The following is a 23,486-nucleotide window of genomic DNA, read 5'->3' on the forward strand; positions in this document are numbered from 1 at the left end:
CAATACTTAGCGTAATTCCTGGCACATAACTGGTAGGCAGTGAATATTTGTTGCATGAAGTCTTGGGCTGAGATTTAAAAGCCTGGCAGGTGTGAGCCAGCTTTTAGTTCAATTAACATAAATGGAATTCAAGGTAAGGGGGTTTTAATATGTGGTCATGACAGCTGACTTCACATGACCTGGGTTCTTGGTCTGTGGAAGGAGGTCCTGAGCTACCTGCTCTTCATCAGGCTACAGGGGCACATTCAGACAAACAACAGCTAGAAGGAAGGTTAACTTCTCTCCCTCTAGCCCCTTGTGTGTCCAGCATTGTGGTGGGGGGCAGGGGAGTGAGGACATAGAAGAAATGGCAGGCAAGGACTCTCCCTGCCTTCAAGCAACAAAAATATATGTGGGGAGGCTCCCTGGGAGACTAGGTAATTAGGAGTCCAAAATAGTTGGAGAAAAGTGCTAGAAGAGTGGTCCAAGAAGGCTTCCTGGAAGAGGAGGCAATGAGCCACCCTCTGAAGATAAGCAGAAGTCAGGTCTGGGTGAGGGGTTGTGCTGAGAACGTGGAAGTCTGGGAACTAGGGAGCAGTGACCCCCAGTGCTGGGCTGCGTGTCCTTTGGGCTCTATCTTACGTACCAGAGTGCCGTGCGCCTGCTGCTTTCCCGGTTTAGTTGTGCTGGGCACACAAGGGAGGTTAGCGGCAAGCCCCTGTGGAACTCGGATCCGTTTGACAGTGTCATCCTGTCTGATGAATTTAGCCACTGCATCATGCCTTTCTGTTTGTTTATTGGACACCGAATAACAAGTCGGGGAGTTTTGCTTCAAGTGGGTGATGTAAGTGGTGGATTGTGAGTAACGTGTTTTCCGAAACCACATGCCGGGGCCCTGTGGCCTGACAAACAGGAGTCCATTTGGACAGCAGGGCAACGTTTTGCAACTGAGTCTGGGAAATGTTGATGGATGAATGATGAGAAGAGAGGTGACTCTTGCCCTGGCCACCGGTCGGGGAGAGTCCCGGGTGGGGAAACCCTGGCTGGCTCCCGAGGGCCCTTTCCTGCTCACCGCCTGCCTGACTCAGTTAGTTTTGGAAGCACTTTTAGCTTTGTCAAGCTCCGGCTCCGGCTGGGCTGGAGCAGGGGAGCCTGGCACATGTGCTCCCTCCTCCTCCTCCTGGCTCTGACGCCTGGGCCTGGCTGTCATTACACTCCCTGCTCCTCCGGGCTCAGCGTGGGGCTAAATAAGCCATCCCTGCCTGTCTGTGCTGGCTGCCCTGGGCCCGGAGCGCCCGCCTCTGCCCTCCTAACCTCCTCCCGCTGGCTGCGACACACACAGTGGGGGCTCAGTAAATATTGGTTGGCGAGCAGCAGGCTGCTGGTTCTAATTTTGTTCCCTGCTTCTGGGTCACCACTGATTTTTTTCTTTTTCTTTTCTTTTTTTTTTAATAAGTTTTCCCATCTTGCCCTTCCCAGCAGCGTGAGGTTTCTCCCATGGGGAGAGTGGGTAGGTTCTGCCGGCGCCCTCCTGTACCGTCTGCGGAAATCTTCCACCTTGGGTGGCCTTTGGCTGTGCCAAAAGCTTCAGGCTAAGGTCCTGGAAGTGGGAGCTGGGAGCCGAGAACACATCCTTTTAGGGTCTGGAGGAGAGTGGTTAGGTGGGAGGGGGGAAGGAGGCAGGAGAAGAATGGGCTGATTAAGTTCCTGGGCCACCTTTGCAAGGCCGGGCGAGGGTTGGTTTCCCAGCTGTCACGTCTGCTCATTCCTTGGGAGAAGAGTTCAGTTTAGGATGGCCTGTCCCAGCGGAGACTGCCCTCCTGGACCACGTTCATGTGGTGGGTGAGGAGGACCACCAGCTGGAGGGTTTTTCTCAAAGCTCTTTGAACCTCAGGGGGGCCTCCAGGGCAGTATTTCCCTAAGTACCAAGCTGGGAGACTACTGGTTTTCTAAGTGCTCATACTGGGACTTAAACAGATGACTGTATCATTGTTAGTCTGACAGTGAATATTGAGAGTTTATACTAGTAAAGTATTTGTAGAACACTTGGCAGCTTTTGTAGGTAGATGTATTAATAACTGCTTCTATGGGTTTTAGGTTTTGTGCCATGTGTACTCTTTTTTTTTTTTTTTTTTTTGAGACAGAGTCTCACTCTGTTGTCCGGGCTAGAGTGCCGTGGCATCAGCGTAGCTCACAGCAACCTCAAACTCCTGGGCTTAAGCGATCCTCCTGCTTCAGCCTCCCAAGTAGCTGGGACTACAAGCATTCCTGGCTAATTTTTTCTATAAATTTTTAGTTGGCGAATTAATTTCTTTCCATTTTCAGTAGAGACGGGGTCTCGCTCTTGCTTAGGCTGGTTTCGACCTCCTGACCTTTGAGCAATCTGCCCGCCTTGGCCTCCCAGAGTGCTAGGATTACAGGCGTGAGCCACCGCATCCAGCACATGCTTACTCCTTGATCATAAAAATAATCGCCAGGGTTTTCTTGCATTGCAAGACCCCACCACTGATTGGGATACATCAATGTTGATGTTAAAACAAGCAAACACCCCAAAACACTCCCAGTCCCACCACTCAGAAATAGCCACCACTGATGTTAGGTGAACATTATCCCAGTTACTCTTCCAGGTGTACTCACAGATAAATAGATACAGAGAAATAGGTGTAAATACTCCTATAAAAAAAGTATTAAAATTTTCCCAAATGTAACAGAAGAAAAATAAACTGCAGTAAAATTAATTAGTAAGCTTTAAAGAAACAAGCTTTTCCTAACAGATAATTTCCTAAGAGAGCCTAATAAAGTAAAGAAAATAGCTTGTGAGTCATATCTATAATTACTTATTTCCATTTGAGACAGTATCTATTGACTCTTTGCTATTAAAAAAATGAGGCCATTAGAATTCTCACATTTTTTTCTGATCTCCTTTCTACCCCCATATCCTGATGGTGTTGATTATATTATGAAATTGTGCATTTTTAAACATTCAGATTGTGCCCTATAACTCTTAATTCCCATAATGATTTCATCCTATGTCTTCTTTAAAGGGTTTTAATGCTCACCATGGTTTCTGCATTCCTGAGCACTTTATCTTCATTGCTGTATTAATTCGCTGCATTTCATCATTAAGTCATTTTTACTCCCTAGGAACAGGACTGTATTCTTGGACATCTTTCGTGCCTGAGAATTTCTGCCTGTCATCTTTACCAAATTTGTATGCTATCTTGGCTGGGAATAATGTTCTTGGTTCATATTTTCTTTTCCTCTGAATTGTGTAGACCTTCTGACATGTTGATACTGATCATTGCTATGGGGAGGATGCAGGCAGTCTGAGGTTTTTTGCCACTTAAAAGAAGTGTTAGTGTGTTTCACAGTTTTCATAATAAACTCTTCTGGGGGAAAAAGTTTTTTCTGGATGCTTGAAAAAGTCTTGTCTTTTAAGTTCAGTAGCTGAACTAGATGGTGTCTCAGTATTAAACATTCATGGAACACAGTGCATTATTTCAATCTTTAGCGTTCCGTTTTTAATTTCATTTCAGGGAAATCTCGTGTTACTTATCTTTGAAAATATCTTCCATTCCATTCTTGGTTTCATTCTTCCAGAACTCCAGTTATCCTTATGTTGATATCTTTGTCTTCTCGCTGTTTGCTTTCATTTGTCTTTTCTGTCTGCATTCACTGTGGTCATCTCACACTTTCCTTCATCATAATTTCTGTTACCGCCAATTTTTTTCCTCTGTCCATTATAATTTATTTGTTAGCTCATCGTTGATGTTTTGTTCCTCCTTTTTTGTTTAGCAAGCCTGCATCTCCATTTGTCTCATTTTGTTTCATAACCTCATCTTTGAGCTCTTGTTGTATTGAACTAATGGTTCTAATTCATTTGTTCCTCGGTGTGGAGCCGTGGTGAGTGAGGAGCAGCTTTCTCTGGAGCTGTGTTTGACTTTGGGTTGATGTCTTGTCCATTGCTTGGTTTCCCTGCTCACTCTCCTCATCTTGTCCCTAGGCGTGCTCTTCTGTGCAGATGTTCTGTTGGCTCTAAAATCAGGGAGTGACTTTCCTCCAGCCAGGTCGAGGCTGATCTGTCCCCATGGTAACTGTAGGAGTACTCAGGGCCAGGCACCTGGGATCGGTTTTCTGCAGCCTGAAGGAGTGGTGAACGGGAGATGATCTGTCCTTGCTCAGACAGATCACTAGTCAGTGGTCCCTATAATGCCGTTCAGCCCACTGGGAAGGAATACTCCCTGGACTTCAGAACCGGACAATTTCCCCAATTCAAAATGTGGCCCTGGGGCCCTTTCTTCCTTTAGAGAGTCAGCCCATCATTCTTGCTCCAGTTTCACCTTTTTTTTGCTTCTCCCCAGTAGTTTTTCCCACCCCTTCTCAATCGATAAGGAAAACAACTGGTGGCAGTTTGCCTCTCCCTGGATTTGGGGCTGTTGGCGAGACAGGCATGGGGGACCCAGGCCAGAAGATGAGCCGTGAGGGCACCTCCTTCACTTCTTCCCTTGCTCTGGGTTTGAGGTTAATATATCTGTGCCCACTTCCTTGTTCGGTTGCTGTTGGTGAATTTTGTTTTTCTTTTTTACTTTTTTTTTTATTTACTCATTTTCTTAATCATCAGTGGAAGGAAAATCGTGCTCCCATTTCAGTTTTCCATCTCAACTCAGACATCTTTGAGTAGTGTTTCAACATACCTTGTCTTTTATAACACTCATAAAAGTCTGCGAGTGGTGTGTGTTCTTCCTTTTTGCAAAACGAGGAAACGGGCTTCGTGGGACTTGCTTGGAGTCCTGTCACAAACCGGGCTTTGGAGCCCAGGTCCAGTGGTCCTTCCGTTGCCAAAGTTAGTGCATCTCAGGTTACTAGCACCCACCGTCCTGGAGACAGATAGCACTGGGTGTTTTCATGGCCTAAGACCCCCCCCCTCCCCCCTGAGGCCTGGCTTCTCTTTTGTCTTCAAGTTTCAGGGGTGGTTTTTGTTTTTTTAGTCTCACGCTGTTTTCTGGGCTATAGTGCCGAGGTGTCAGCCTCACTCACAGTAACCTCAGACTCGTGGGCTCAAGCGATCCTCCTGCCTCAGCCTCCAGAGTAGCTGGGACTACAGACATGCATCACCATGCCCAGCTAATTTTTTCTATATGTTTTTAGTTGGCCAATTAATTTCTTTCTGTTTTTAGTAGAGATGGAGGTCTCCCTGTTGCTCAGGCTGGTCTCAAACTCCTGACCTTGAGCAATCCTCCCACCTCAGCCTCCTAGAGTGCTGGGATTACAAGTGTTAGCCACCGTGCCCGGCCAAGGGTTTTTCCCATCACCAAGACGGTGTCCCTTAACTCCCCCAGAGCCGTTGGTAGCCAGCCCAACTGTGGGTAGTTAGTGGTGGGAGATAGGGTTCTATTAGGCTGACAGGTCACACCCTGGGATGAGGCTAGGCTGGAAGCCAGGAGCAAGCCCAGCCAGAGATGAGTCTGGTACAGAGACAGCTGGTAACCAGGGGAGAACCCTGGGGGGGGGGGGGTCGCCTGTAGCGGTAGGCTGGCTTGTGGATGCTCATGACCCTGGCGATGATGTGCTGAGACTGCGGGTGCCTCGGAGACCCCGCCTCTGTTTCCGAGAGGCATATATGAGAACATCTCGTCCTTTGAATTTCAGGTGACAGTTGTGGGGAGCGCTCCTCGGGCTGTGTCACTGAGCCAGTCAGCTCTGAACCAGGAGCTCTGGGCACATCACCGCCACCCCCAGCCCTCCAACCCTGTGGTCTGTGCGTGGCGGGGACGGTCAAGCTTTTCTCAATTTTAAGTATAGTGCTTCATAAGAACCCAATTCAGGCTGCCCTCAGGCCCACTGCCACCCCAGGGCTGTGGCTGGTGACGCTGCTGCAGCGTGCTGGGCTCTCTCAGCCCGCACTTGGAGGGCGCAGCGTGGTCTCGGGCGTGGGGGGCAAACTCACGGCTTCTCGGCCTTGGAAACAGTCTGAGTTGGCCAAGTCTGCCTTTGGGGCATTTGAGCTTGTGTTCCCTGTTTTGTTTCTGTGCCCAGACCAGCATGGGAAAGGCGGGCTCCCCGGCCAGCCGGCGGGTCAGAGAGGGGGTGGGTGTTTGGGGGGCTGGCGGTGCCAGGGCCCATTGGGTTTCTGTGCCTGTCGTCACTACAGTGGCCACCTGTGGACTGAACATTGTCGTGGCAAGTTACTATCTTGTTGCGTCAAGGAGAAGTACATGTTTGAGGTGGGCATAGAAAATGTCCACAGGACAGAGGTGCCGCTTCTAGGCTGAGATACTTCTGGACCAAGTGAGGGAAGATAGTAGGCAGAATTCCGATTTAGGAGCCTCCAGAGTGGTGAGGAGACTTCTGAACTTCCGCAGAGGGTTCTAGAGCAGCATTTCTTGCTGGCTGTCTCCTGTGTCATTCATTCCCTCCTCACGCACCCCTGTGTTTGGGTCGGCGCCTTGGAGACAGCAGAGGCACCAAAATAATTTACTTCTTTGACCCTGAGGCGAGCAGACAAAGGGGTAGAGAGAGTCCAGCCTCTCTTTAGCAGGGAGAGCTTGGTCCTCCCTGCCAACAATGCCCTGGGGCCTTTGCACCCCAGGAGGACTGCAGTGGCTCCCCAGGGGCCACTTGTTGAGCATGGAGCTGGCCTTCCTCCTGCGGCTGGGCTACATGTGAGGACCCTGCCCGGCTCACCATTCCTGCTACATCAAGAGCTCTATGTGTTTTCTTTCTTTTTTTTCTATTTTTTTTTTTTTTAGAGATGAAGTGTCAATCTTTTGCCCAGAGTGGAATGCAGTGGCATCACCATAGCTCACTGGAGCCTCCAACTCCTGGGCTCAAGTGATCCTCCTGCCTTAGCCTCCCGAGTAGCTAGAATGATCACCATGGTGGTCACACACCAGGTGTGTGCCACCATGCCTGGCTAATTTTTTTAAAATTTGTGGGTTGGTCCAAGTGCAGTGGTGTTTACAACTAATTGATCACAGTCAGTTACAGATTACTTTGTTCCTTCTCCATTCCCACTGCTTCACTTGACCAGCCTTAAAAACAAATAAAATAAAAATAAAAAAATAAATTTTTTTTTTTTTTTTTTGTGGAGACGAGGGCCTTGCTATTGCCCACGCTGGTCTCAAGCTCCTGGCCTCAAGCTATCCTCCCACCTCAGCTTCCTAAAGTGTTATAATTATAGGTGTGAGCCACCACTCTCTGCCTGGCCTATGTTTTCTTCTCTTTCCTCCAAAGAATCTTTCAGAAACTTTTTTTCCCCTTAACAACAACTTGTAGTTAAGAAGAAAGAAAACTGGAGCAGAAAGAAGCCCCCCTTTCATGCCTGCCTCAAGGGCAGAGTCACTTGGATGTCAAGTGTCACTTGCAGCTCCGAGATCTCTGGACCAGAACCTCTTACTGCCCTGTAGTTGTGTCCAGACCCTCCCCTGACCCTTTAGGGGGCGAGCTTCTGCCTCCAGTGCTGGGCAGGCAGGAGGGCTCTGCTTGCTGAATCTGCCCTCCCGGTGGGGGCTCCCGGATCTGGGGGGAAGGGCAGCTGTCATGGGGGGAGGGGGGAGGAGAAAGGTTACCTGGGAGAAGCTAACATGGCCCCATGGGCTCAGTTTTCTGTTCATACCACCTCTTCCCTGGCACTCCAGGCTGTCCCAGCAGTCATCTGAGGGCCCAAAGGACCACTGGGTCAGCAAAGAGTAAATAACTTGATAAATGTTTACCTCTAAGTGAGTGCCCAGCCAGGCAGGGCTGCTAAATTACCCTGGGTTCACCGTACCGGGAGTGTTTCTGTGTTTGTGTTTTCAGTGTTTTGAAGCTGATGCAGATAAACTTAGGGAACACCGCTGAACTGGGAGCAACTGTTGGTTTGTCTTGTTGAAGTGATTCTCCAGCAGATTCACCACTAAGGCATGCCTGGGCAGTCCCCTCACAGTTCTTCAGGGATTGGGGTGCTTGTTAGGGCTGATGGTAATTGGAAATTATCGGCTGGGTGTGGAGGCTCACACCTGTAATCCCAGCATTTTGGGAGGCCAAGGTGGGAGGATCACTTGAGGCTGGGAGTTCAAGACTGGCCTGGGCAACATAGCGAGACCCTATCCCTACCCAAAGGGGAAGAAAAAGGAGTTAAAAGAAATTGGAAAAAATCCTCAGAGACATGCAGGATTTTGTAGATCCCCATGGGATCGATGTGTATTGTTGTGTCTTCATGTAGAGGGCACAGAGGTTCAGGATGCGCTCACTTTGGTGTCCTTTCAGCTTGGCCTTCAATTCATGAATAATTCCATTTCTAGCCTTGCTGGCTGTGGATCGCGTTTCCTACTCTGTGAACCCCAATGTCCTTACCTGTTAAATGGGGATAAATTTCCCATGTTCTCTTAAAGGAATCAGTGAGTGCCAGGTGGTCGGCAGGGTTGGTGCTGGGCCGGTGCCTGCTGCCACCCATCCTGTCTTTGCGTCTCCTTTTCCAAATCCGTGCGGACCTCCTCGCCCTCGTGCTGGCAGCACAGCACAGCTCGCCGTCCACTCTCATGGGTAACCACTTTTTTGGTCCGAGGGGTCTTAGTCATTTTTGCCTAAGAGCCGCCCTGCTTGCCGTAATTTTAACTTTGGGTTCCTGGTGGGGACCTGGGATGGTGAGCCTCAGGGTAGCACTTTCACACGTCATCACTCTCGCTCATGCCTGGTCCATCCGTTTGTGCCACTCGGTGTGCTCCGCTGAAGAGTGGTGTTTTATGTGCCCAGATTCCGTGCTGTGTATGTGGAACCTAAAGCCCAGCGTGTCCCCGGGTGTGTTTTGGCAGGGTAGCGTGAGCGCCAGGCCTCACGTATGATAGTTCTAGTTGAAAGTAAAGTTAGCCACAGGCTATTCCCGACTCTTCCATTAGCAGCTTGATGTTTGGGCTGAGAGTCAACGTTGCGGGGACCCTGCTAATTATAAGTTTTATAATAATGATAGCCAGAGTTTAATTGAGTGCTTTCCCTAGTTCAGATGCTTGGTGAGGGCTTTGCTATAGCATATGCCGCCGAATCTTCGCAGTAATCAGTGAGATGGGTGCCAGTTTTACAGATGGGAAAAGCGAAGCAGAGAGAGGCTGAGTAACCTGTCCATGGTCACATATCTGGCAAGCAGCTTTGTGGACATTCAGGCCACAGGGTCAGCTGCGTTGCTGCTCTGGGTGGTTCTAGAATGTTGACTCTGGTTAAATAACTTACCCGGGATCACACTGCCGGTAAGTGGCAGGGCCAGGATCCAGGCACGTCTGCTCTCAGCCACGCTGCCCTCGCTTCTCTGCCACAAGCAAAGGCCCCAGGGGGGTGGCCCACTGTGGAGTCGGTGCCTGGGGAGGACACAGCTAGAGCGATTGGGCGCTTCCTGGTCTTGAGTAAGGAGGTTCGTTTCCTCTCCTGGTATTTGCTGACGTTACTAATTAAATTATAACCATGCGCGGGGAAGTGATTAACAAAAGAAAAATCATCAGTCCTGCTACCTTAAGCTTTCATTTTTCTGTTTTGCTACATAATTGTTCTCCTTTTTTTACTTAATATTGTATCTGTGACTCATTTTTCGTAGCTGCGTAGTAGTCTGTGAAATTGATGCAATTTACTTGACCATAACACATCTTTCTGTGTGCAGCCTTTTTTATTTTAGGATTACTTCTAGTAGGACAAATTCTAGAAGTAGAATTATTATTATCATTGTTATCATTATTTTTGCTTATAAGTATCACTTAAGCATGGAAGTAGTTTTTTTGTTTTGTTGTTTTTTTGGTTTTTTTTGGGTTTTTGGGGTTTTTTTTTGAGACAGAGTCTTACTCTATTACCCAGGGGAGTGCAGTGGCCCAGTCATAGCTCAGTGTAACCTTGAACTCCTGGGCTCAAGCGATCCTCCTGGCTCAGCCTGCTAAGTAGCTGGGACAACAGGCATGTGCCACCATGCCCGGCTAATTTTTCTATTTTTTGTAGAGCCAGAGGTCTTTTTTTTTTTTTTTTTTTTTTTTTTTTTTTTTTTGAGACAGAGTCTCGCTTTGTTGCACAGGCTAGAGTGAGTGCCATGGCATCAGCCTAGCTCACAGCAACCTCAAACTCCTGGGCTCAAGCGATCCTGCTGCCTCAGCCTCCCGAGTAGCTGGGACTACAGCATGCGCCACCATGCCCGGCTAATTTTTTTCTATATATATTATTTGGCCAATTAATTTCTTTCTATATTTATAGTAGAGACGGGGTCTCACTCTTGCTCAGGCTGGTTTTGAACTCCTGACCTCGAGCAATCCGCCCACCTCGGCTTCCCAGAGAGCTAGGATTACAGGTGTGAGCCACCGCGCCCAGCCTAGCCAGAAGTCTTGCTCTTGCTCAGGCTGGTCTTGAACTTCTGACCTCAAGTCATCTTCCCACCTTGGCCTCCAGGAGTGCTAGGATTACAGGCATGAGCCACTGTGCCCAGCCTATTGTATTTATTTTTCAGTAACTTTTAATTTTGGAGCATTTCAAACATACACAAAAGGAGAGAGAAGCGTCTAATGAATTTCAGTCTCCCCGTCCCTTAGCTTCAACAGTTGTCACTTTGTGCCCCATCCTGTCTCCTCTGTACCCCCTGCTCATACCCCTCCCTCCTAATTTCCCTCCCTCTTAGTTTTGAAGCAAATCCCAGATGTCATTTAATCCATAATTATTTCAATATTGCTAAAAGGCTTTTTAAAAATCATAACCACATCACTGTTTTATTTAATTTTTAAATTGGATCAAACCTGTTGGATTTGTCCTTTATATTGATTTTCATTCTGCCCTTTCAGAAGAAGGGTTTTTCCCAAACGCTAGGCAGAGGCATCGAGAAGGGGCACGGAGTCAGACTTTGGTCCTGACTGGATTCAGAGGGAAGGCGAGACCCCTTGCAGCGCCTGGAGCAGTGGCCAGCAGACAGGTGGGGTGGGAGAGGCCTCGCCCTCACCTGGCTTCTTGCTCCTGCAGGCTGATCTGTCACCATGAAGCTGCTGCACCCAGCCTTCCACAGCAGCCTGCTGCTGGCCCTGCTCAGCCTGTGGAGAGCCGTGCCGGAGGCTCGCGCTGCGTCCGCGGGCATGCCAGCCATCAGCGCCTCCGCATTCCTGCAGGACCTCATGCATCGCTATGGCGAGGGTGACAGCCTCACTCTGCAGCAGCTGAAGGCCCTGCTCAACCACCTGGACGTGGGAGTGGGCCGGAAGAACGTCACCCAGCCCGTGCAGGGCCAGAGGAACCTCTCAACGGTAAGGCTCCCCACTGGGCCAGCGGCTCTGCTCAGCACCATCTCTGGCCTCTTGGGGTTCCCAATCTGGTTGGGACATGGTGGCTGAGCAGCTTGGCATAGGTAAAGCGGGGCGGACAGGCCTTGACGACAGAGTGGACAGGCCACTCTTTTCCACCTGTTGTCTGGATCAACAAAGCCTGGGTCTCTGGCAGGGCCTCCTGACACCCCTGTGTGTATTTTGAAGCCTTTGTAAAGGGCAGCAGAGAAGTGGGGTTCTCAGCCCCCCAGACTTTCTCAGAACTGCACTTGAATCTCCTAAATCCCTTGGAAGTGCCCCGGCTCCCAGGACAGCATTTCTAGCAGGGTGTGCGGTTTATAAGCCCATGCACACTATCCCAGGTAGGCTGTGTAGCCCCAGTAGGTGCAGGTGGGATGATCTTCACTGTACAGGAGGGATACTGAGGGCCCCACCATGAGGTCCTGTAGGGACCAGGACCAGCACCTGGGCTTTTGGCTCCTTGGTGTGTTCTTTGTTCCGCATCATCTTGGCTAATCAGAGCCTGAGCCTATTTGTGGCAGCCAGATACAAACCAGCCAGCAAAGTCTTTATATATCTACTCTGTACCCTTTGCAGAGTGTTTTGAGCAGTGGGGGAATATGAGTCATATTTAAGGAGTTTACTGCCACGACGGGGGAGCTCAACCAACGTAGGACAGCGTCAGCTGGTATGAAAATGAAGCATTCCATTTTGTGGGTTAGACGGTAATTGCCGGCTTCAGAAATGAGAGGGAGAGATGATGAGAGTGCTGGAATAGCCAGGGAGGGTTCATGGGGGAGATGTCCTGGAGCTGCCCCTGGAAGGATGAGTAGAGTTTGGAGAGGTGAAGTGGACAAGGGAGCCACGTGGTGTGGACGCAGGACCTCCTGAACATGGTAGACGTCTGAGTCTGCAAGGAGGCAGAGAGAATTGTGTGCAGGAGGGTGCTGTAGCCTGACCCTAAGGGCTTCCTTGTGGGTCTTGGGGCCTGCTGGGGCAGCGGCAGTGTTTGGGGTCACTGCAGTCCACCCTTCAGCCCTAAAGGCCCAGAAACAGCCAGAGGTCTGGCTCTTAGAGATAGACCCACCCATGTGAAACCAAAGTCAGAAAAGGACTGACGCGGACGGGTATAAAGTATAATTAGAAGTAAATCTGCAGTGTTTCACAGGAACGGTATGTGAGAGCCGCTCGCCCACTGCCTCCCAAGGCTACTGGGTGCTTGTGTCTGCTAGTCAGTCCACACTTGCCCCTTGGCCGACTTCGGATTTTTAGACTTTCCTCCCCTAACTCTGCCAACACATCCTTGAGTCTGAGGATGATACTGGATGGTTGAGGAGACCAATATTTCCCACACATTTGTCTGATTGGGTAGCACCCAAGTTCCCCAGGAGCCCCAGCCATGTACATGCCAGATCTGAGAAGTGTCTGGAATCTGCATTTTAATATAACAGCCTTCTGGGCTGTTGGGATGTGCGTCCGGATTTGGTATCTGGATGGAGCTGGTATCTTCGGGTTTGCAAACAGAATCGTGTTTTCTAGAAACCACACCCTGATCACAATGATTGGGATCTCGTTGTTCCTAAAACTTCTCAAGCAACCATTTTTTACAGATGGCTGTGCTTGTAAGTGTAACTTCCCTGAATGGGAATTACTTAACAGTTGATTTCAAGGTTAGGGACCCATTTGCTGTCACCCCTAGACTAGCTGGATCTCCCAACTCCCTGAGATTTGGACGTTTCTGTCATCTCCTTATCTTCTCTGGGAAGGCCAAGTAGGTCAGGTTTTAAGAGGTTCTAAGAGGCCTCCCGCCCCCACCCCATGTTTCAGTGCTTCGGTTCCGGAGACCTCTTTGCTGCCCACAATTTCAGCGAGCAGTCGAGGATCGGCAGGAGCGAGTTCCAGGAGTTCTGCCCCACCATCCTCCAGCAGCTGGACTCCCGGGCCTGCACCTCCGAGAACCAGGAGAACGAGGAGAACGAGCAGACGGAAGAGGGGAGGCCGAGCACAGTGGAAGGTGAGCCGGGCAGGGAGGGCAGGCACACACATGGCTTCTGGGCCGAGCTCCAGGCTTGGCCAGCGACCCTTTCCTCAGCAAGGGTGCGGTTGTCGGCAGCAGAGGGGGTGGGGGGGGTGATGATTGTACTGAAGCTTTTTGTATTCCCAAGGCACATTGTCAGCCTCCTGGGCAGTGTGGCTGGTGGATGTTCAGAGTGCTGGCCTTTGTGAGCAGCCTGCACGTGCCTTTTTGTCCACTTTTCTCTCTGGCTTTTTTTGAGCCACAAGGTGGCCGACACATTGGGTTTTTTAGTTTTACCTTTAAGACTTCCCAGAGTCTCTGCCCTCGGCCGGCTTCTTCCTTCTTCCCCTCCCCTTCCCAGTAGCCTGACCCAGCCCCAGTGCCCTTCCTTAGGGCCCCGATTGCCCTGCAGTCCTGGAGCACTGGCGTGCGCCCGCCCACTCTCAGTACCTAGCGAACGCCGCCCGCGTGACGTCTCATATTGTTTCCTGCTGTCGTCATCTAACTTACATGGTCACTAACCTTTAATGTCATTGCATCTGTCCATCGAAAAGGCAAGCTGCTTTTGGATGGCAGCTTGCATACGGTTTTCTCAGGCTCCTCCCCGGCACCTAGCAAGAGGTGGACTCGGCACACGCGTACTGATGGGTTGGTAGATCTTTCTGCCCCATCACACCTGGACTCGGGGCCCACCCCAGGCCGCAAGAGCGCCCCACCCTCAGTAATGGAGGACCCGTCTGTTCTTGTTCCTCCGCAGTGTGGGGCTTTGGTTTTCTCAGTGTCTCGCTGATTAACCTGGCCTCTCTCCTGGGAGCCCTCGTCCTGCCCTGCATGGAGAAGGCGTTTTTCAGCCGAGTGCTCACTTACTTCATCGCCCTGTCCATTGGGACGCTGCTCTCTAACGCGCTGTTCCAGCTCATCCCAGAGGTGCAGTAGAACAGAAACGTGCGCGTCCTCTTTCCGAGCCCTCCCCTGGTTGACCAGTCCCCTCCCCCTGGGCTCCGAGGCACCCAACAACTGCCACCTGAACAAGGAGCCTCTCCCTCATGTCAAGGGCCACCAATGACTTCTCACTCCGGATCTCAGGGGCCGTCTCTCCCTTCTTTGGGTGCTCAGGTTGGCCGCTGTCCTCTTCAGGCGCTGTCAGATGCAAGGTGCGCCCATCCGCCCTCCCTGTTGGGGACCTCTGGGTGTCCCCCCTCAGTGCCTCTCCTCAGCCCCGTTCCTGGGGCTCCAGGGGAAAGCACAGTGGTGTGCGCTGCCCATGCCTCTGGAGACACCCTGGCAGGACTCAGGGGTGGGCAGCAAGAGATCTCCATCTAGAAGGAGGTGGAAGGAAAAGAGGTTACCAACTGATCTATAGAATTGGCCTAAAAATGTGAGCGATCCTTAATTTTAAGCAGGCTATAATTTGTAGCACGGAGAGACCAACAAAGACTATTTATTTAGCAAGAACAAACAAACAAAATAAAAAATACAAGCGAAAGGGGTGCTCAATCCTTCAGACTTTGCATCTGGACGTTTTCCTGATAGGACTGGCTTCCTGGTACCCGTACTTTACTGTTTTGAAATGTTTGTTAATTTGGTTTTCTAATTATCATCACCGAGGAGCTGTAAAAATAAGAGCCAAGGTGACAGTTGGCCCACCTTCTCAGCTCAGGCTGGGACACTGCCGTAGGGGGTGAGGCTGTGCAGACACATGGTCCACCCCCTTAGGGAATGGTGGACGCTGCTTCTCATAAACAGCCCATGCCTGCAGCTTCCCATCCTCTCCCACTCAAAAGACTAACCCGGAAGAGATGCCAGCAGGGAGGCCATGCCCTGCATGTTGCTCCTTCCTAAGGAGAGAAGAAATCTGGCGTAAGGTTAACCATCTTGACGCCGTCTTGAAATCCCCTGTGGATCTAGCAAGCCCTTCTTGTGGGAGGCCTCATCTTGGGCTATTTTTTCAGCTCCAGAAATTGAATTTATTAATTTTTGAAAGATTTGAAATGAAATGCCTTGTCGCCTGCTTGAATGGAAATGCTGTGATTGTAGGTGCTCTGCCCCTGTGGCCTCACCAGGGCGGGTCTCCTGGCATAGCTCTGTCCTGCCCTCTGCAGGGCTGGGACTCACAGCTCAGATGGAGTGTCGCAGTGGGAAGTGCAAGAGGAGATACTTTTTGTGACGAGGTGGTCCTGGAACTCTGTTCTCTGCGTTTGAGCCCAAAGCAAATGGAAACAAACAAACCCAAAAAACGGAAATGTTAAGACACTGACTTTTACGGGCACTGGGTGTTACCTGTTTGTCATCCCGTCCGCCCCGCACACCTGACTTTGTTGCATCTTACACAAAGCAAACCAGGTCCAGGTGGTGTCACGTGTGCCCACGTGGCGTGGACTGGATATGTGAAAGCAAACACGGCAGTAGAGTGATGAGTCTCTGTCTGTGTGCTCTTGCTCCCGTTAAAGAGCCCTCGAGTCCAAAGTCTGTCCCGGGCAGCCTCTGTGGTCGGCCCAAGCAGGCCTCATGCGTGTGACGAGGCAGGACCCTGCCCTGCCACTCGCGCCAGCCGGGCTGCCAGGTATGACTCGGGCCACCCGAAGCAGCAGGGGCAGTAGTCACAGGGTTCCAAGGTCACCTTGAATTCCTCCTCATTTCTCCTGAACTTGATTGAAGGAAATTTCATCGGACTTGAATCACTAACAAATTTTCTGTTTCTCTCTCCCTCCCTGCTTGTCTCTTTCTGATTTTTTTCTTTTGTTCCCTTTGTTAATATCCACCAACACTTTCCTTATTGCCTCCCCGTCCCCTCCGCCTTCCGTCCCCCTAAATGGCGGTTGCTGTGCCCTTCTCCCCACCCCGGGTGGGGCTGGCCTCCCTCCCGACGGCAGTGTGGGGATACGGTCTCCTCTGTGTGACCATCATCTCCCTCTGCTCGCTCATGGGGGCCAGCGTGGTGCCCTTCATGAAGAAGACCTTTTACAAGAGGCTGCTGCTCTACTTCATAGCTCTGGCGATTGGAACCCTCTACTCCAATGCCCTCTTCCAGCTCATCCCCGAGGTATGCCAAGCCAGAGCCTTCTCACACCGGAGCATGCCATCTCCCGGGGGACCAGGGCACAGCCAAGGGGGGTTTTCTTGTGGACACCTTGGGGTCCTTTCCCATTGGAATGGGAAGCTAGGACTTCGGCATGGGCTAGGAGAGGCAACAGAGTGTAGGTTTAAGAGCTAGGTTCAAGTTCAAATCCCAGCTCTACCATCTGCAGGTTCTATGACCTTGAGCAAGCCACTTACCATTTTGTGTTTCTCTCCCCTCAGATGTGAAATGAGGACAGCAGTAGCACTGACCTTAATATAACGTCACGAGGGTTAAACGAGTTAATATTTGTAAATGCCTAGTGCCTGGTGTCTGGGTAGTGCTATATAATGTTGAGCGGAAAGTAGTATAGCCAGGTCACCGCATGGCTTACTTTATGTCACTCCGTTTGGGGCTTCTGGTACAGAGAAGTATAAAACACATCAGCAAAACCCACAGGTCTCAGTGAAAAGATCAGTCCTCCTCCATAGGGAGTTCTGGGGCAAAGGTAATCCAAATAAAACAGTCTGGTTTCGCATACCTCGATGGTACCTTTGCCTAAGTTAACGAGAAAGTTCTCCACAAAGGAAGAGGGGGCTCCATGTTTGTGTGGTTTGGTAGTCAGCCTTGGAGATGTCTCATCTGATTTGGTGTAATTGCCTCAGTGGACCAGTTAATTGCAATAAGCACGAGAAGCTTCCTTGTAGGTGGTCTGGCAGGCCCAGGCAAGGCCGTGGTTGATGCCACATGCTTCTTGCAACACTGTGTTTTCCAAAACGCTATTTTGTTTGTTCTTAGTTGATCCTTAAGACAACTCTGGCATCTAGGACAAGTAATGTTTTACCTACTGGAATCTGACTTGCACAAGAACCCAAGCTCCTGCGCCTAGGATCCAGGTTTCAGAATTCCTGGAGCCACGATTTTGTGTCCCACCATCCCTCGTGGCTTTCTGTGGGGAGCTCTTAGGTGTTGGTTTTGACTTCCCTTTGCCTTCCCTAAGATGGTTTGACTTCCCTGGAAGGGTGGCTTGAATGTGTTGTTTCACTGGGGGTGAATCTGGTCCCTTTAAAACGTAAAAGAAAAACACTTACCTTTTAAGTAGCCCAGAATTACTTGTAGTTGTGATCAACTCCTATCTTTGACCTGTTCGTGAGAGGGCTGCAGCCAGAACACAGAGGAGCAGGTCAGCAGACGCTTTCACAAGGTGCCACCCTAGATTAAGAGCTTCACGGAGAATAGAATTCTCCTGATTTCTGGTCCCGTCTCTTTCCAGTGGATTCCTTTCCCCTGACTTTAATAAGTGAAGTTTTCAGGAAGAACTCAAAACAAACCCCCCCCAAATAGATGCCCTTAGTAACATGGCTTTCTTGGCTTTGTGGTCACCGGGAGGTCTGCGGTCGGGAAGATGCTGCAACTCTTACTATTTAACTGGGAAAATGGGTTTCCTGTTTTAGAAAGTATAATTGCACCATCTCCCTCTGTGTTTACAGGCAGATCAACCAGGCATGCTAGATAAGATGAAAATAAACATGAGTGTCCTCTCCCTAAATATGGGATTTGCTGACAGAGTCCACCTTTGTAGCAAAGCACCAGGAGAAATCAAAAGTAGAAAACCACATCCGAGGCTGTCCTTCCTGAGATTAAAATTCTACAGATCATCTGTGTTTCGCATCAAAAAATAAGCGTGAGAGAACCTAACAGGTCTGGTGACGTCACATCAGGGAAGCATCGAGGGTTAGATTTTGCTGGAAAGAGAAAAAATAGATGGCAGAGCTTTCTCAACGTGTCTCTTTCCTTCCCTAGAATCAAGGAAGTAGTTGAGAGAAGACAGGGAACCAGTGAAGATTTTGTTTATTATGATTATTATTTTCTTAAACTCATTTTGTTTTCCTGGGTCCACAGGCTTTTGGTTTCAACCCTATGGAAGATTATTATGTCTCCAAGTCTGCAGTGGTGTTTGGGGGCTTTTATCTTTTCTTTTTCACAGAGAAGATCTTGAAGATGCTTCTTAAGCAGAAAAATGAGGTGAGGCTTATTTGTTGGTAAGAGACGTTCTTCTAGGCAAAGCACCATCTCAAAAAATTGTGATGATGTGTAGGGGTGTTAGATCAACACCACAAATTTCATGAAACACAAATCTGTAGAGGAGGTAATCCCTCTAGTTGGGCGCCTGGCCCAACTTGGGGCCGTAGATTTTAAAGGAGGAAAAGTTTATGTTTCTATCAGCATATCTCATTAAAGGAAATGATTATACTCAATCTAGGGTCCTTACTTAAATACTTCACCTTGGAAGGATATTCCCCAGGGTGAGGCCAGTGTGCCTTTTACTAAGCACTCATTTATCCCCTTTGGTTATTTCCTTAATATATGTGTGTATCTTTAGATGATGGGAGAGGGGCTTGATAACATAGGTTCATTGTGTATGAAGAATGACTACAAAGAAACAGAACCGATTGTTGTAGTATCGTTCCAAAAAGATATTCATATCTCTAGTGCCTGGCATGTCGTTATTCCTACATTGTTGCTGAATTGAGTGGAATTGGCCATTGCAAAGGGACTCTAAATGTCTTGAGCAGTGGCTTCCTCACCAGAACGATCATTTGCACTCAGGTGACAGCTTTGACACCTGTCTGACACCAGTCCTTGCCTTCACACTTGGTATACAGCTCTGTGTCTCGGCTCTGCCCGCATTTCTGTGTGTATGAGCAGCATGTGTCATCTTGAACGGCAGGAGTGAGGTCTTCCCTGCTCTTGGTGCACTTGCTCTGAGTTGGTGCTCAGTCAGGCCTGTGGTTTCGGGGGGAGTGTCCTGTTGACCCCTCCCTGTCGCCCCTCCAGCACCAGGGACATAGCCATTATGCCTCTGAGACGCTGTCTTCCAAGAAGGACCAGGAGGAGGGTGTGACAGAGAAGCTGCAGAACGGGGACCTGGACCACATGATCCCTCCGCACTGCAACAGCGAGCCAGACGGCAAGGTCCCCGCCGTGGACGAGAAGGTCATCGTCGGCTCGCTCTCCGTGCAGGTCAGTGGCTGCCAGCTGCCTGGTGGGAGGCTCTCGGGGGAGATGGCTGGGTGACTCGGGCCCACCTGGAGGGCACCTGGTCCAGCCTGTGACTTTGCGCGGGCCGGGGGGGATGTGCTTCCTCGCAGGACCTACAGGCTTCCCAGAGCGCCTGCTACTGGCTGAAAGGCATCCGCTACTCTCACATCGGCACTCTGGCCTGGATGATCACCCTGAGCGACGGCCTCCACAATTTCATCGACGGGCTGGCCATCGGTGCCTCCTTCACTGTGTCTGTCTTCCAAGGCATCAGCACCTCGGTGGCCATCCTCTGCGAGGAGTTCCCGCATGAGCTGGGTGAGCAGGCGTCCCTGTTCCACCTGTGCCTCCTTGGTTATCACATGGCTGGTTCCTCGCCACTCTCTCCTCCCAATCCCCACAGCACAATATTAAATACTTACCATAACTAATCATCACACTCCCCGAGCTGTGTGCAATCAGATCCCTATTTCTTAACAGCTGCAATGACAAGGATTTCAGATGGCGGCGTCTTTACAGGGATGTTTGTTTCCCTCCAGCCCCCGTGCTGTGGACCGTTTCCTCACCTGTGCAGCGGGAGTAATAATCATGCCTCCCTTTAGAAACATCGTGAAGATTAAAGAAAAACAAGCGGTGAAAAGGCCGTAACACATACCACAGGCTATTCTGAGTGCCCAGCCAAGCGTATCTCCTCTGCCGTGCTAACCTTCCAAAGGCTGGGCGTAGGGAGTAGCCCGGCGGGCCAGGGAGTAGCTGGCCTAGGGGTTGGGAGGCCCTTAGTTTTACCTGTCAGAGGGCGAGTGTAGAAAACCGAGACTCCAGAGACTCAGAGGCAACTCAAGGTCAAATCCTGGCTTTGCCACGTATTGGCTGTGTCTTCCGGCAAATTATTTCACTTCTCTCAGTCTCGATTTCATTTCCTGAAAGCACTGACCCATGGTAGTTGTGAGGAAGGGAGCTCCTTCTGTTTCGCTACCAATCAAAAGAGAAAGGAGGCCAGCGCTAGCTTGGTCATCTGTTTTAAAAATCCTGTGAATTATTTTCAGCCTCTAGGCTGGAAATACGTGGCCAGTTTAGCAAATGGAGAGTTCCTATAAAGGAAGATGTAGGTGCCTTAGTCTTGTCACTTCAGGCTCGAGTCTAGGACTGTCTTGGTTTTGCACCCAGCCTTCATCCATAGTTTAAGCAGGCTGATGTCATCGGTGTTCTCTGTCTCCTGAGACCTCGTGTGACTTTTGTTTCAACTTCCCTCCTCTGCACAGGAGACTTCGTCATTCTGCTCAACGCTGGGATGAGCATCCAGCAAGCTCTCTTCTTCAACTTCCTCTCTGCCTGCTGCTGCTACGTGGGTTTGGCCTTTGGCATCCTGGCTGGCAGCCACTTCTCTGCCAACTGGATTTTTGCGCTGGCTGGAGGAATGTTTTTATATATTTCTCTGGCTGATATGGTAAGTCTTCCAGAGTTGATGTCATGTAGGCAAAATTGGGCCAGATTATTAAATTCATTGGATGGGAGGGCAGCTAAGGGAACATTGGGTAGTTGGGGTTTAAAAAAAAAAAAAAGCTTTATTTAAAGATGGCCAGGCGTGGTGGCTCATATCTGTAATCCCAGCACTCTGGGAGGCCAAGGCAGGAAGATTGCTTGAGGCCAGGAGTTTGAGACCAGCCTGAGCATTATAGTGAGACTTCCATCTCTCCAAAGAAGTAGAAAAATCAGCCAGATGTGGCACAGGCCTATAGTACCAGCTACTTGGAAGTCTAAGGCAGGAGGATCACTTGAGCCCAGGATTTTGAGGCTACAGTGAGCTATGATGATGCCACTGCACTCCAGCCCCAGGTGATAAAGCAAGAACCTGTCTCCCAAATATATCTATATATTTACAGCTCTATTGAGGTATCTGTCACATATCACACAATTTATCTATTTAAGGTGTACAATTCAGTGGTTTTTAAGGGGATATTTGTTTTGTTTTGTTTGAGACAGTCTTGCTCTGTCATCCCAGGTAGAGTGCAGTGGCATCATCATAACTCACTGCAACCTCAAACTCCTGGGCTGAAGCAATCTCCTGCTTCAGCCTCAAAAGTAGCTGAGACTACAGGCACGTGCTACCATGCCTGGCTGATTTTTCTATTTTTAGTAGAGATGGGGTCTCACTCTTGCTCAGGCTGGTCTCGACCTCCTGACCTCAAGCAATCCTCCCACCTCAGCCTCCCAGAGTGCGAGGATTACAAACATGAACCACTGCGACTGGCCCAACTTGGGGCCATAGATTTTAAAGGAGGAAAAGTTTATGTTTCTATTAGTATATGCCATTAAAGAAAATGATTATACTTGATCTAGGGTCCTTACTTAAATATTATAAAATAGGCATATATAGATAAATAAAAAGAGGAAAAGTGGGTGGGAAGAAAAGAAGGAAATAAAATCACCCATCATCATTCTACCCTAAAACAACAATAACAGTTAACACTTCAGTTTGTTTCTTTTTTGTCTCAATGCTTTATGTGTGTCGGATTTTAAATATCTATACTCATATTGAATATACAATTTTATGTCAATTCCTTTTTTAACTTAATATATCAGACATTTTTCTGTGGTATATATGTACTCTTAGAAAAACATCCCTGTCCATGGCAGTATTATTTGGTGAGAGGATGTACCTTAACTCCAGAACTGGAATTGCTAGCTCAAAGTGGGGACACATGGTTTTAGGGTTTTAACATGTATTGCCAAATTGCTTTCTAAAAACGGATTAACCGTTGTAAGTGCACATTGTATTGTCCCTGCCAATATTTGGTACAACCATTTAGGTAGTTTTGAATTTACTAGTGAAACACCTAATCACTTGCATCTTTTGTATGAGTAACAAGGCTGATTTCCTTTCTTTGTTTGTTGGCATGACATGGTCTTTAGGCTGTTAGCATGAATTATTTTTCCATATCCTTTGAAAATAATAGTTTTGATGAGATGATGATGAGGGCACTGCTACTACGATTCAGCCTTGCTCCGTGGGAACGTTTTGGATTCTCTCCTCTCTGGCGGGGTGCCCACCTCATGGTTAGGATTTTTTGGGCATTACTTGATGGTCTTGTGGTTCTTACCTGTATTGCAGCACGAGACCTTGAGCCGCTCTCTTCTCTGTCCCCTTACATAGTCATGCAATTTCCCAGAGAAGTGACATGACAACATATTGGTAGCAAAAAGACCTTTTCGAGTGTACATTTTCATCAGAGTGCATTTAGTTTTAGACAGCACCTAAACGCAGCCCGGGCCACGTGCACATTGAGGACTCCATTTTAGCCAGGTAGTTGTAAAGTCGTGGTGGCCACCTTAGAAAAAGGCCATCGCGTTATAGGTTCAGCTGCTGCTGCTGTTAATTTTGTGTCAGCCAATTTGATAACACATCTCAGTCCCTGGCTGGGCCTGGACTTAGCAAGAAGAGAACTGCAGCTCTCCTGTCTCTCTTCCAGTTCCCTGAGATGAACGAGGTCTCCCAAGAGGACGAAAGGAAGGGCAGCATGTTCATGCCCTTCGTCATCCAGAACCTGGGGCTCTTGACCGGATTCGCCATCATGCTGGTCCTCACCATGTACTCAGGACAGATCCAGATCGGCTAGGGCCCAGGCCTCCCCATCCCTGGCCCAAGGACTCCGCATCCACGAAGCACCACGGAAGAGGCAGTTCTAGCAAAACCTGACACAGACTGTATTCCTCCATTAAAGTGTCAGCTATTTTTAAAATGCTCTCTCCTAGGAATAAGCTGCCCTGGTAACCAGTCTCTAGGTAGTGCCTCTCACCCACTCCTCTCCTCCTTTTCTCACGGTGACTCTGGAACCTGAATGCAGCTTCCAAGACAAGCCTGACTTGTCTCTCTGATCACCCTGGCCTCTTGCTCTTGGAACCAATGACGAACGATTTCCCTTCCCTAACAGTGCAAAAATATAGCCAGTGGCTAAACTCGGTTAGAAATATCACAAGAGGTGAATCCATAGTTTGGGGCCCATGAATATTAAGTGTGCATCTTGGCCCTCAAGCTGGCCAATTTTGAACTGGGTTTACCTGTCTGGTCTTCCAGGGAAGAGACAGGACACAGGAATCCTTCCCATTTTTTTAAACATCTCTTTAGTTGCCTATTCTA

General features: G+C 49.3%; 1 protein-coding gene across 5 annotated transcripts in view; it reads left to right on the forward strand.

The window, feature by feature from the left end:
• Positions 1-23,088, forward strand: part of SLC39A14 (solute carrier family 39 member 14) — a 42,050-nt gene extending 18,962 nt beyond the window's left edge. For 3 of the 5 annotated variants that reach the window (XM_012739288.2, XM_075997236.1, XM_075997235.1), the window contains exons 2-9: positions 10,936-11,213; positions 13,059-13,245; positions 14,006-14,175; positions 18,209-18,331; positions 19,145-19,330; positions 19,459-19,666; positions 20,611-20,795; positions 22,819-23,088. In XM_012739288.2, the coding sequence (XP_012594742.2) occupies positions 10,950-11,213; positions 13,059-13,245; positions 14,006-14,175; positions 18,209-18,331; positions 19,145-19,330; positions 19,459-19,666; positions 20,611-20,795; positions 22,819-22,965 (1,470 nt within the window). In that variant the 5' untranslated portion in view covers positions 10,936-10,949 and the 3' untranslated portion in view covers positions 22,966-23,088. Of the gene's footprint in view, positions 1-9,159; positions 9,362-10,935; positions 11,214-13,058; positions 13,246-14,005; positions 14,176-16,121; positions 16,292-18,208; positions 18,332-19,144; positions 19,331-19,458; positions 19,667-20,610; positions 20,796-22,818 lie in introns of those variants that run through there. The other 2 variants (XM_012739290.3, XM_012739292.2) reach the window with 2 other exon arrangements.
• Positions 23,089-23,486: the final 398 nt, after the last annotated feature.

The sequence above is a fragment of the Microcebus murinus genome, chromosome 24 (genome assembly GCF_040939455.1).
Source record: "Microcebus murinus isolate Inina chromosome 24, M.murinus_Inina_mat1.0, whole genome shotgun sequence".
In the NCBI taxonomy this organism is placed as follows: domain Eukaryota; kingdom Metazoa; phylum Chordata; class Mammalia; order Primates; family Cheirogaleidae; genus Microcebus; species Microcebus murinus.